Below are 13,645 nucleotides of genomic sequence, written 5' to 3'. Positions count from 1 at the left end.
GGAACCTCAAGAAAAAATAGGAAGGGCTTCCCACAATCCATAGTAAACAAAAAGTTGCAAAGGGGGGGGAGAACAACACTGAGATGCAATGAAGTGCTGGCCTTGAGGTGGAAGGATAACAGGAACATGCACATGATGTCAATCACCTTTTTCTGTCATTTTTTAAATAGTTTTTTTTTTTTCTCTGGTTCCTTCAGCCTATCAATTAAGGGGGGTGGTTAATTGCTCACAGGTGCCTATATAACTGGGTGTAGGACTCAGTCTGAGGCTGTGGAACTCTGTGTAAGTGGAACTGGTATAAGTGGTGAGTTAAATACCAGAGTTTAAAACAGGAGGTTATAACAGGGGTCATATACCTGTGTAGTGTGAGTACCTGAGTGTTTTCTGAGTAGTGTGTGTGGATCGTTAGTACTTGTGTATTGTGTACTGTATACTTGAGTATTGCGAGTGCACGTAGGTCTGCGACTGTTCTGCGATTGCACGTAGGTCTGTGAGTACCTGTGTATTGTCTTGTTGTGTACCTGTGTATTGTCTTGAGTATTAGTGCCAGGAAGCTAGCTGTTAGGTAATTTGGACAGGGTAAAATCCCCAAATCCTCACTAAATTTAATAGGTACGATGCCCGACGGGTGTGGAGAGGTGACTCTTTGTACATCTTGCTGCATGTATGCGTTCCTTGATCATCTGATCGAGGGCGAATACTGCTGTGCAAAATGTAAGCACCTTGTTTCCCTGGAAGCCCAGGTTCTGAATCTGGGGAAGCAACTGTCAGCACTGAGAAGTCCCTCCATACTAAAGGAGAGCCAGGAATGTACACGGCAGGTGCCGGCAGGGGCCAGCACAGAGGCGGGTGGAGACAAAGAGGTGCAGGCACTAGCAAAGAGTAGATGGGTGACAGTCAGGAAGGGTAGAGGGGGAAGTGCCAGGGAGGCCGATCCAGGACTGGAGCATCCCAATAAATACGCTCCATTGAGTGACATTGGTGAAACCAGTCAGGGACCAGCACTGCTGGAGCTGAGGGACTCTCCTAGCTGCTGGGGGAAGAACTCCTCCAGTGAGAGTGGGAGGGGGCAGCAAAGGGAAAGGAAAGACAGATTCTGGTGGTAGGGGACTCAATTCTTAGAAGGACAGAGAGGGCAATCTGTAACCAAGACCTGAAGCGCCGAACAGTATGTTGTCTACCGGGTGCTCGGGTTCGGCACATCATGAATCTTGTGGACAGATTACTGGGAGGGGCTGGGGAAGACCCAGCTGTCATGGTGCACGTTGGCACCAATGACAAAGTCAGAGGCAGATGGAGTGTCCTAAAGAACGATTTTAGGGACTTAGGAGCTACCGGTACATCGAGCCACACCAGAAAGGCAGAGGGAGATTAGGGAAGTAAACAAGTGGCTGAAGAGCTGGTGTAGTAAGGAGGGGTTTGGGTTCCTGGAGGACTGGGCCGACTTCTCAGTCGGTAACCGGTACTATAGATGGGACGGACTGCACCTAAATGAGGAGGGTTCAGATCTGCTGGGAATGAAGATGGCCAAAAAGTTAGAGGGGTTTTTTAAACTAGGCGATGGGGGGGAGGGTCCAGAGACAGATAGCCAGCGCGGAAGATATTCCAGAGGGTAGTATTGGGGGCATTAGTGGTAGGTTAACCAAAGCACAAAAACACAAGGTGAGTATAGTAGTAAGTCCTAGTTGCAATCTTGAAACACCCAATACGAGGACAATATGCGACCGGTCTAAACTATGTGGCATGTTCACCAATGCCAGGAGCATGGCGGAAAAGATGGGTGAACTAGAGATACTGTTGTACAAGGAGGATTTGGATTTTGTGGGAATTTCAGAGACCTGGTTCAACAGCTCTCATGATTGGCTGGCAAACATTCAAGGGTATACCCTATACAGCAAGGATAGAGAGGATAAAAAAGGGGGAGGGGTATGCCTATATATCAAGAATAATGTACAAGCGAATGTGAGAGATGACATCACTGAGGGAGCTAGAGAGGAGGTGGAATCCTTATGGGTAGAGCTCCAAAGGGATGAAGCTAAGGGGAAAATAATACTGGGAGTATGCTGTAGGCCCCCTAACCTGAGGGAGGAAGTGGAGACGGATCTCCTATCACAAATTGGATTAGCAGCAAGGATGGGAAGTGTTATCATAATGGGGGATTTTAATTATCCAGACATAGACTGGGCGGAGGGAACTGCGCATTTATTTAAGGCTCACCAGTTCCTTAATGTCTTTCAGGACAATTTTATGGGTCAGATGGTAGACGCACCAACTAGAAATAAAACATTACTGGATCTACTGATTACCAACAATACAGACCTGATCACGGATGTGGAAATACGGGACAATTTAGGTAACAGCGATCACAGGTCAATTAGTTTCAGTATAAATCACACAAATAGGAAACATGAAGGGAACACAAAGACACTGAATTTCAAAAGAGCCAACTTCCCTAAACTACAAACCTTGCTAAAAGGCATAAATTGGGATAAAATATTAGGAACAAAGAATACGGAGGAGAGATGGGTTTGCTTTAAGAGCATATTAAATAAGGGCATTAGCCAATGTATTCCATTGGGTAATACATTTAAAAGAGCGAACAAAAATCCTGGATGGCTTAACTCCAATGTAAAAAATGCATCTAAAAGCAAAGGAGAAGGCCTTCAAAAAATACAAGGTTGAGGGATCATCCTCAGCATTCAGACTTTATAAAGAATGCAACAGGAAATGTAAGGGTGCAATTAGGACGGCTAAGATAGAACATGAAAGACACATAGCGGAGGAGAGCAAAAAAAATCCCAAGAAATTCTTTAAGTATGTAAACAGTAAAAAAGGGAGGACAGACCATATTGGCCCCATAAAGAATGAGGAAAGTCATCTGATTACAAAGAATGGGGAGATGGCGAAGGTATTGAATTTATTCTTCTCCTCAGTCTTCACGAGTGAATCGGGGGGCTTCAGTAACCAAAACTGCAGTGTTTATCCTCATGACACAACCGAGGAAGCACCTCCATGGTTAACAGAGGACAGAATTAAAATTAGACTTGAGAAACTTAACATTAATAAATCACCGGGACCAGATGGCTTGCATCCGAGGGTACTTAGGGAACTCAGTCAAGTGATTACCAGACCGTTGTTCCTAATTTTTACAGACAGTCTATTGACTGGAATGGTACCAGCTGATTGGAGAAAAGCCAATGTAGCACCAATATTTAAAAAGGGCCCAAAATGCATCCCTGAATTACAGACCAGTTAGCCTAACATCAATAGTATGTAAACTCTTGGAGGGGATGATAAGGGACTATATACAAGATTTTAGTAATAATAATGATATCATTAGCAGTAATCAGCATGGATTCATGAAGAATCGTTCTTGCCAAACCAATCTATTAACCTTCTATGAGGAGGTGAGTTGCCATCTAGATAAAGGAAGGCCCGTAGACGTGGTGTATCTAGATTTTGCAAAAGCATTTGACACAGTTCCCCATAAATGTTTACTGTACAAAATAAGGTCTGTTGGCATGGACCATAGGGTGAGTACATGGATTGAAAACTGGCTACAAGGGTGAGTTCAGAGGGTGGTGATAAATGGGGAGTACTCAGAATGGTCAGGGGTGGGTAGTGGGGTTCCCCAGGGTTCTGTGCTGGGACCAATCCTATTTAATTTGTTTATAAACGACCTGGAGGATGGGATAAACAGTTCAATCTCTGTATTTGCAGATGATACTAAGCTAAGCAGGGCAATAACTTCTCCGCAGGATGTGGAAACCTTGCAAAAAGACCTGAACAAATTAATGGGGTGGGCGACTACATGGCAAATGAGGTTCAATATAGAAAAATGTAAAATAATGCATTTGGGTGGCAAAAATATGAATGCAATCTATACACTGGGGGGAGAACCTCTGGGGGAATCTAGGATGGAAAAGGACCTGGGGGTCCTAGTAGATGATAGGCTCAGCAATGGCATGCAATGCCAAGCTGCTGCTAATAAAGCAAACAGAATATTGGCATGCATTAAAAGGGGGATCAATGCAAGAGATAAAACGATAATTCTCCCACTCTACAAGGCTCTGGTCCAGCCGCACCTGGAGTATGCTGTCCAGTTCTGGGCACCAGTCCTCAGGAAGGATGTACTGGCAATGGAGCGAGTACAAAGAAGGGCAACAAAGCTAATAAAGGGTCTGGAGGATCTTAGTTATGAGGAAAGGTTGCGAACACTGAACTTATTCTCTCTGGAGAAGAGACGCTTGAGAGGGGATATGATTTCAATTTACAAATACTGTACTGGTGACCCCACAATAGGGATAAAACTTTTTCGCAGAAGAGAGTTTAATAAGACTCGTGGCCACTCATTAAAATTAGAAGAAAAGAGGTTTAACCTTAAACTACGTAGAGGGTTCTTTACTGTAAGAGCGGCAAGGTTGTGGAATTCCCTTCCACAGGCGGTGGTCTCAGCGGGGAGCATTGATAGCTTCAAGAAACTATTAGATAATCACCTGAATGACCGCAACATACAGGGATATATAATGTAATACTGACACATAATCACACACATAGGTTGGACTTGATGGACTTGTGTCTTTTTTCAACCTCACCTACTATGTAACTATGTAACTATGTCCACAATTCATGATGACTCTACAGTTGTAGTTCAGCGAAGAAGAGGTCCCATTGAAAAACCGACATGTGTCCAAGATTATAATCTCTACATGGGGGGTGGATTTCAATGATCAAATGATTCAGCCCTATTTGTCAATAAAGAGGTCCCGATTCTGGTACAAGAAGGTAGCAATTTATCTCATCCATTTGGCCATTTACAATTCCTACATAGTCTACACAAAATCCACAGAAAGCCCCGCCCCCTTTCCAAAATTCATAGAAGTAGTAGTCACATCCCTCATCTATCAACAAAGACCCCCCCAGAAGACTTTCGCTCCAATGCTGTTAGCCAACTTCCCGTACAACATTCCAACATCGGAAGAAGCCGGAATATGGCAAAAAAGATGTTGCGTGTGCAGCAGAAGAGGATTTTGAAAAGATACCAGCTTCCATTGTCCTCAGTGTCCCTCACAACCTGGCCTTTGCATTGGTGAATGCTTCGAACTTTATCATACATCCCTAAAATATTAGCCCATATTTTCCCCATTTTCATCATCTGTGCTGACCATTTCCCATGCTTCCCCAAATAACCATGCCACTGCCTGGCCACGTGAACTGACCCTGGCCTGTTTTTTGACTATGCCTCTGCCTACCGTTTGGACTGTTTCCACATGAACTGACCCCGGCCTGTTTTGTGACTATGCCTCTGCCCACCGTTTGAACTGCTTGCACGTGAACTGACCCTGGCCTGTTTTGTGACTATGCCTCTGCCTACCGTTTGGACTGCTTCCACTTGAACTGACCCTGGCCTGTTTTGTGACTATGCTTCTGCCTACTGCTTGGACTGCTTGCATGTGAACTGACCATGGCCTGTTTTATGGACTATGCTTTTTCCTACCGCTTGGACTGATCTGTTGCCCTGCTACTGTAGTACACAGAGGTCTCACATATGTGAGGGGCTCCAGAATAGTTTTACCAGATGGAGAAAACAATTTTTTTTTTCTCAGGGTTTTGTAATTTCCGGATTAGGGTCTGGAGTCTGGAGGCCTTATAGAGATTTGGGTGGGTCGAAGCCTCTACCCCTGTGCCCCTGTGCACAGGTCTTACCCGATTGTGGCACTCAGCCTGCTGCTGACTTACTGCCATCATGCCTTTGCCTGCCGCATGAACGGACCACACCTCTGCCTGCTACCTGGACTATGCAAATGATTAGCTGTAGCAAGAGGCAGTATGTTTATGAAGGGCTGGAGAGAGGTACAATAATGAGTGTCTGCAGGTAACAGTGTACCAGGACCAATATTATGGCTGTGCTGGCTGTCTCTGCCTGGACAATTTCTATGGACAAATGCTTTGGCTGTGCTGACAATATCCTTGTGCTGACTATAGACAATATTCCTGCCTGCTGCCTGGATAATTACTATTGCTGTCGCTAAGCACATCCCTGACTGCTGCCTGGACCAGTGCTCTCTTCTGTGGACACTACTAAAAGCACAGGTAATACTTTTTTTTTTTTACCATTTCCGCAATAGAATTTATTTTGGATTGTAATTCTTGGTATGTACATGCTATGTGTTATAAATATGAAGGGCCTTCAAAAATGATAGGTTGCCAGGAAATTATCTATGTAATGTATGCTCCTAGAATGCCTGATGGTGCTACTTGGATGTTGGGCCTCTGTATGTGGTCAAGCTGTGTAAAAGTCTCACACATGTGGTATCCCCATACTCAGGAGGAGTAGCAGAATGTATTTTGGGGTGTCATTTTTGCTATGTGTTGGAAATATCTTATAAATGGACAACTTTGTGTAAAAAAAAAAAAAAAAAAGCGTTTTTTATTTTTTTCCACATTTTCCAAAAACTTCTGGAAAAAAATAACCGTTCAAAAGACTCATTATGCCTCATAGATTATACGTTGGGGTATTTGCTTTCCAAAATGGGGTCATTTTATGGGCAATTCCATTGTCCTGGTGCTCCAGGGCCTTCAAAAGTGTAATAGGTGGTTGAGCAATGAGATGTGCAATTTTATGCTCGTAGATCGCCTGATGCTGCTACTTCAATGTTGGGCCTCTGTATGTGGCAAGGCTGTGTAAAAGTCCCACTCATGTGGTATCGCCATACTCAGGAGGAGTAGCAGAATGTATTTTGGGGTGTAATTTGTTGTATGCATATGCTCTGTGAGAGAAATAACAGATAAGTAGGAAGTTGGGACTTTAAGATGAAGCAATTGGGTAGTGGAGGTAAAATAGACCATATATAAATTGCATGATGAAATATTTATTGGTTGTCAGACATATAAAACATAGTAAAGGAGTATTGATTTCATATACAGTAAAATAATTCATACATATACATAGAAATGATGTACATATAATATAGGCATAGTAAAAAATATACATAAATAGCAGCACGAGATTAGATGTTACTAGAAGAGGTAGGAAGACATGATGTTGCTAGCAGCAACATACCTGATCACGATACGTGCACCCACAGTATAAATGTGCATTAAATACATAGGAAAATGGTTAATGTATTCAAGGAGACCAACTAGTGTACATGACTATGGTTCCATGTAGACTGTAGTTTGGGACATTAGATGGCAAGGCTCGACGCGTTTCGTGGGTCTATACCCACTCATCAGGAGCTGATGTAAATACATTTTCCTGTAGAGTATATATGAGATATAATGAACCATACTGTCCATGTAAAAGGAGTAAAAGATAAAAAATATATATAAGAAAATGAACATTCAATATATAGAGCAGGTAGTATTGGACGCACTCACCAACTTAGGCAGCAGGTGCAGTGCGTGGTAGTGGGAGCAAGGTGAGCCAGGGACAATAGCCTCTCCACGGGAGCCGAGGCAGCGTAGATGTAGGTGCGACATTGGGCAAGCAGAATAGGAAACAAAAGATTGGGGCAAAGTATATCTACTGGGCAGGAATGTATGTCGTGGAAACAACCAGATCTAAAAAAAGAAAATTATTCCATTAAGTGTGTATATGGTAAGTAATGGTGTTTTATAAATAGTAGTAGTGATAATGGAATAATAGATCGTGAACCCAGTAAATTCCAAAGAGAATAAAGAATGAAGATACAGTAGAACAAATGTGAGGATCTGTGGAAAAAATGGATGATGAAGGAAAAGATGTGGAAGTAGCCAAAGTGAAATGGGTGTTGAATGGTAACTACTGTGTGAGAAGTAACAAAGGAAACAGTGGCAACAGACTAGAAGAGTGAGAAAGGCAGACTCACCAAGGAAGTAAGCACTTAAACCCCCAAAAAAAGCCATAATCAAGTGAGGGGAGAGAAAGGAAAAAAAAAAAGGAAAAAAAGACATGAGGTACTGACCTACCCAATTATGGCATCTACAGGCACCACCAGCCGAACGGCGACTGCAGGGCTGGTGTGCAGAAACCCCAGAGAGAAACTGGCCGTGAGAACCGCCAACTCCAAATGGGGAATGTAAATATGCCGCCAATGCCACGTGGGTGGCACAGAGGAGGAGCCGCCGCACCCGAGCCGAGTAAACTCAGCTCATGGCGCGAAGGGCTTTCTCCATTGAGACACCGAGGAGGAATCACTAAAAGTCCGGGCCGTGACGCCGGGGAATGATGTCACAGGCCCGACGTAGGATACGTGGCACCGATGCGCAGAGTGGTGACCGCCCAGTCCCCCAATCCCAAAAGATGGGGAGGAGAAAGGGAGGACCCACTGGCGCATCGCGGCTCCCATAGAGAGGAGAGCCCGGCGTCACCCAGCCACCCAGATACCACACTAGAGGCACGAGTGCTGGCCAGGTGGAGAGTGTTCGATGGGGCATCTATATGAGAAAAACCTTTTGGGGCATGAAATCAATGATCAGGATGCTGCTGGTAAAATATGACAATTAAACTGATGGATGCATGTGATGAGCAATGAATCCACAACTAAAGAATAAACATATCTATGTACATGTAAAAAATAGTATCCTATATACCCTATCAAAAAGGGGGAGGGCATACCTCACACAGAGAGGGTAGGGGAACACTACCCATCCCATTTAACCAAGAGCTTCCATGCCGATAATCAATAGAGTTAAGTGGGGGGGTTTTGGGACTTTAAATGAGGAACAATAATGTTCCTCCATCCCGGTAACCAGTTAATATGACAATTTTGTAAAAAAAAAAAATCTTCCTTTTGCAAAGAATTGTGGGAAAAAATTACAACTTAAAAAAATTCACCATGCTACTTGCTTAATACCTGGGAATGTCTACTTTCTAAAAAGGGGTCATTTGGGGGGTATTTGTACTTTTCTGACTTGTTAGTACCTCAAGAAATGAGATTCACCTGATGTACTGAAGGCTTGATCAGATGTTTTAAATTTTCAGTGATTGGCACCATAGTTTGTAGACTCTATAACTTTCACAAAGACCAAATAATATCCACTAATTTTGGGTTATTTTTACCAAAGATATATAGCAGTATAAATTTTGGCCATAATTTATGAAGAAAAATTACTAATTTGCTAAATTTTATGACAAAAAAAGAAAAAGGCAATTTTTCACAAAATTTACGGTCTTCTTTTTTTTATTTGTAGCACAAAAAATAAAAAACCCATTAGTGATTAAATAACACCAAAAGAAAGCTCTATTTGTGTGAAAAAAAAGGAAACAAATTTCATTTGGGTACAGTGTTGCATGACTGAGTAATTGTCATTCAAAATGTGAGAGCACCAAAAGCTGACAATTGGTCTGGGCAGGAAGGGGGTTTAAGTGCCCTGTATTGAAGTGGTTAAGCATGAATATAAAAGTGTATAAGTGTAAGTGTATAAATAAAGAGTAATGGAAGACATGGAGTGCTTACTTTCCTGGAACAATTTTAGCTTTGGGTTTTTTCCAGTACTGGTTATAGGCATTTGGTTCAGTTTGGCAAATCTCTCCTTCAGTAAAGATCATGTGACCAGCACCTGAAACTTTGTCTGCAAGAGGAACATTAACCAACCCGAGCTCTGAACTCCCCTTCAGAAGAAATCACATGACCAAAAAGTCATATACTATAGGGAGCAGTGCCCCCCAGCGCTCGATTGCCGCTTCCTCCATTGCTCAATCTCTGCATCGCTCACCCGTAACCTGCCAGGCCCCCTACCAGCCCCACACTTACCCCATCCAGTTCACGGCTTCCCCTCCACATCTCCTTCTGAGTACCGGCGGTCGCTTCTCCTCCCAGCCATTCGGTTCTCAGGACTCACAGCCAATTGGGTCTCAGGACCCGTGTCCCGATTGGCTGGGAGGAAAACATTACTGAATATTAATTTTCTAATGTCACACTGGGTGGGCTCCGGGTGCAGTGCTCTGCGTCCGGAGCCCACCCTTTTTTTGAAGCCAATTAGAGCCTCAGGCTCTCATCACATGCTTCTGTATGTGGATTAGAGGCTGGGCACATGGATTAGGGGGGCAGCGCCCCTGCGCCCTGCATGAGTGGCTGCCACTGGTAGGGAGTCTAATGCTCGATTCACATATCAGCTGCTGAATTTGGACCTGAAATGGACCAAAAGACGCACAGCATTTTTCTACAAAACCCTCCGGACCTGCTGCGGAGATATGTGAATCGGCTCCATAGAAAGCAGGTCAAAATCTCCTGATATTGTGAATTGGAAGCAGAGATCCCGCATCCAATTCACAATGGGGTGAACCCGGCCTAAAGCAGCATTTTCTCCAGGAGCAGCAAGTATTTCAGACCTTACATTGCTCTTCAGGCTTTCCAGAATCGGCTAACATAACTTTCAGTATAGATCCATGTTACATCAACAGAGTCTCTCTAGAGGCGGCTGCTGATCTAGAGGAATAATCCGATCACAGAAAGGAAAGATGTAATCATTACTCACCAGAGACACCAAAATCCCAATAATCACACCGAGCACTCCAGGAACAATGAGAAGCATTCGGAATCTTCTATAATCTGATGTAAGATCTGTCAGAAAATAAATACAATGTTTAGAACACATCTCTGTGTGAGAGATTACATGTGTGATCAATATACAATGTATCCGTTCTACAGTCTGCTTTGTTATATTACAATATTTATACATCAGAAAATTTCAGCTTATAGAAAAGTGACGGCAGAAAAAGACCGGAGTATTCCATCGAGTGAGTTCATTTTTATTTATTTTTTGTTACCTTCATTGTCTGACTATTATATACAGTATCTCACAAAAGCGAGTACAACCCTCACATTTTTGTAAATCTTTTCTTCTATCTTTTCATGTGACAACACTGAAGAAATGACTTTTGCTACAATGTAAAGTAGTGAGTGTACAGCTTGTATAACAGTGTAAATTTGCTGTCCCCTCAAAATAACTCAACACACAGCCATTAATGTCTAAACCTCTGGCAACAAAAGTGAGTACACCCCTAAATGAAAATGTCCAAATTGGGCCCAAAGTGTCAATATTTTGTGTGGCCACCATTATTTTCCAGCACTGCCTTAACCCTCTTGGGCATGGAGTTCACCAGAGCTTCACAGATTGCCACTGGAGTCCTCTTCCCCTCCTCCATGACGACATCACAGAGCTGGTGGATGTTAGAGACCTTGTGCTCCTCCACCTTCCATTTTAGGATCCCCACAGATGATCAATAGGGTTTAGGTATGGAGACATGCTTGGCCAGTCCATCACATTTACCCTCAGCTTCTTTAGCAAGGCAGTGGTCATCTTGGAGGTGTGTTTGGGGTTGTTATCATGTTGGAATACTGCCCTGCGGCCCAAACTCTGAAGGGAGGGGATCATGCTCTGCTTCAGTATGTCACAGTACATGTTGGCATTCATGGTTCCCTCAATGATCTGTAGCTCCCCAGTGCCGGCAGCACTCATGCAGCCCCAGACCATGACACTCCCACCACCATGCTTGACTGTAGACAAGACACACTTGTCTTTGTCCTCCTCACCTGGTTGCCGCCACACACACTTGACACCATCTGAACCAAATAAGTTTATCTTGGTCTCATCAGACCACAGGGCATGGTTCCAGTAATCCATGTCCTTAGTCTGCTTGTCTTCAGCAAACTGTTTGCAGGCTTTATTGTGCATCACCTTTAGAAGAAGCTTCCTTCTGGGATGACAGCCATGCAGACCAATTTGATGCAGTGTGTGGCGTATGGTCTGAGCACTGACAGGCTGACCCCCCACCCCTTCAACCTCTGCAGCAATGCTGGCAGCACTCATACGTCTATTTCCCAAAGACAACCTCTGGATATGACGCTGAGCACGTGACCTCAACTTCTTTGGTGGACCATGGTGAGGCCTGTTCTGAGTGGAACCTGTCCTGTTAAACTGCTGTATGGTCTTGGCCACCGTGCTGCAGCTCAGTTTTAGGGTCTTGGCAATCTTCTTATAGTCTAGGCCATCTTTATATAGCGCAACAACTTTTTTTTCAGATCCTCAGAGAGTTCTTTGGCATGAGGTGCCATGTTGAACTTCCAGTGACCAGTATGAGAGAGTGAGAGCGATAACACCAAATTTAACACACCTGCTCCCCATTCACACCTGAGACTTTGTAACACCACTTAATTGCATGACACCGAAAAATGGCTAATTGGGCCCAAAGTGGACATTTTCAGTTAGGGGTGTACTCACTTTTGTTGCCAGCGGTTTAGACATTAATGGCTGTATGTTGAGTTATTTTGAGGGGACAGCAAATTTACACTGTTATACAAGCTGTACACTCACTACTTTACATTGTAGCAAAGTGTCATTTCTTCAGTGTTGTCACATGAAAAGATAGAATAAAATATTTACAAAAAAATGGGAGGGGAGTACTTACTTTTGTGATATACTATATAACCTGCACACTGACCTCATACTGTATATTTTACACATATATATACAGTATATAGTGCAAGTCCCAGGGAAGAATGACAGCCTCCTCTATTCCCCCAGTAATTGCTCCTCTCACCTCTGATCTCCAGCCGGTATTCCCGGATCTCCTCACTGACCGGGTTTGTGATCCTGACCCGGAATCTCCTCTCTGCGTCATCTCTCTGCACACTGGGGATAATCAGCGTCCTATTGTCATCTATCAGCCGGTATCTTTCAGGGAGAGGCTCCCCGTCCACCTCCCAGGTCACAGCGCTCTCTTCTCCAGAGAACTGGACCCTCACAGCCATCTCTTCACCCAACCGGCCCCCGGTACTGGTGATGTTGGAGATGAGAACCTGATCTGGAAAGTTCAGGAGGAGGACATTCACCATCAGTCATAGGTCACCAACACAGAGCCCAGATACATAGAATAGAGTGCTAGCTCTTTTTGTATACTTATATACACTGCTTAATGCTCATGTGACCTGAATCCTCTTCCCCCACATACAGTCCCCAGTGTTATATGACTATCAGTTCATTTCCTGTGTGGTACAGTAAATCGGTTTTGGGTTCTGGGGTGCAGCCATATCTATACAGATACATTTTGTTGTTATTTTTGTTAATTTATTTACTTGGATTGGATTTTCCTGCAGGGATATTTACTTCCCCATTTGGATTTGAAACATGTCTGCCTTTGTTACCCTCCATTACATAGGGGATGATAGGTGTAGTAGTGTACAGAAGGAAGATAAAAGGTGTTTATATGTTCAGTTCAGATGATACGAAGTAACAAGGAAGGGGCATTTCTGGCAGGAGCAACAGATATTTTCTGTATTTGGTAAAAATATTAGTCTATGAAAAAAAAAAATGAATGCAGACAAAATATTTAAAGTGGAAGTCCATGCAAAATCTAAAATCCCTTCATCTATGGACACCAGGGATCTAATACTAACCTCTCTATCCCTGTAAAGAAAAGATGAGTATACATACCTTTTTGGAAGCCAATCTGACCAGATCCGACCGGATCTCCAGTGGCGGAAGCTCTGCAGAAGACACGGAGGACAACGGCTGTGAAATGAATGGGAAATGGCGTCACCCATAGAGTTACTATGGGGCTTCCGTTGTTGTCTGTCTCCTCTGCACCCACCCCCATGGCTGACAGCTCAGCGTGGGACCTGGTCGGATCGGCTTCCTAAAAGGTATGTATACTCATCTT

General features: G+C 43.7%; 1 protein-coding gene across 2 annotated transcripts in view; it reads right to left on the bottom strand.

Moving 5' to 3' along the window:
* The window catches only part of LOC141129450 (uncharacterized), a 40,296-nt gene that overhangs the window by 6,545 nt on the left and 20,106 nt on the right, over window positions 1-13,645 (bottom strand). Inside the window, exons 3-5 of one of the 2 annotated variants that reach the window (XM_073617486.1) lie at window positions 12,527-12,790; window positions 10,462-10,547; window positions 7,345-7,563 (exon numbers count right to left, since the gene is read on the bottom strand). In XM_073617486.1, coding sequence (XP_073473587.1) covers window positions 7,345-7,563; window positions 10,462-10,547; window positions 12,527-12,790 — 569 coding nt within the window. Of the gene's footprint in view, window positions 1-7,344; window positions 7,564-10,461; window positions 10,548-12,526; window positions 12,791-13,645 lie in introns of those variants that run through there. The other variant, XM_073617485.1, reaches the window with a different exon arrangement.

Source organism: Aquarana catesbeiana, linkage group LG02, assembly GCF_042186555.1.
Source record: "Aquarana catesbeiana isolate 2022-GZ linkage group LG02, ASM4218655v1, whole genome shotgun sequence".
In the NCBI taxonomy this organism is placed as follows: Eukaryota; Metazoa; Chordata; class Amphibia; order Anura; family Ranidae; genus Aquarana; species Aquarana catesbeiana.
The sequence above is the reverse complement of the archived record's forward strand: the minus strand, read 5'-3'. Positions and strand labels throughout refer to the sequence as shown.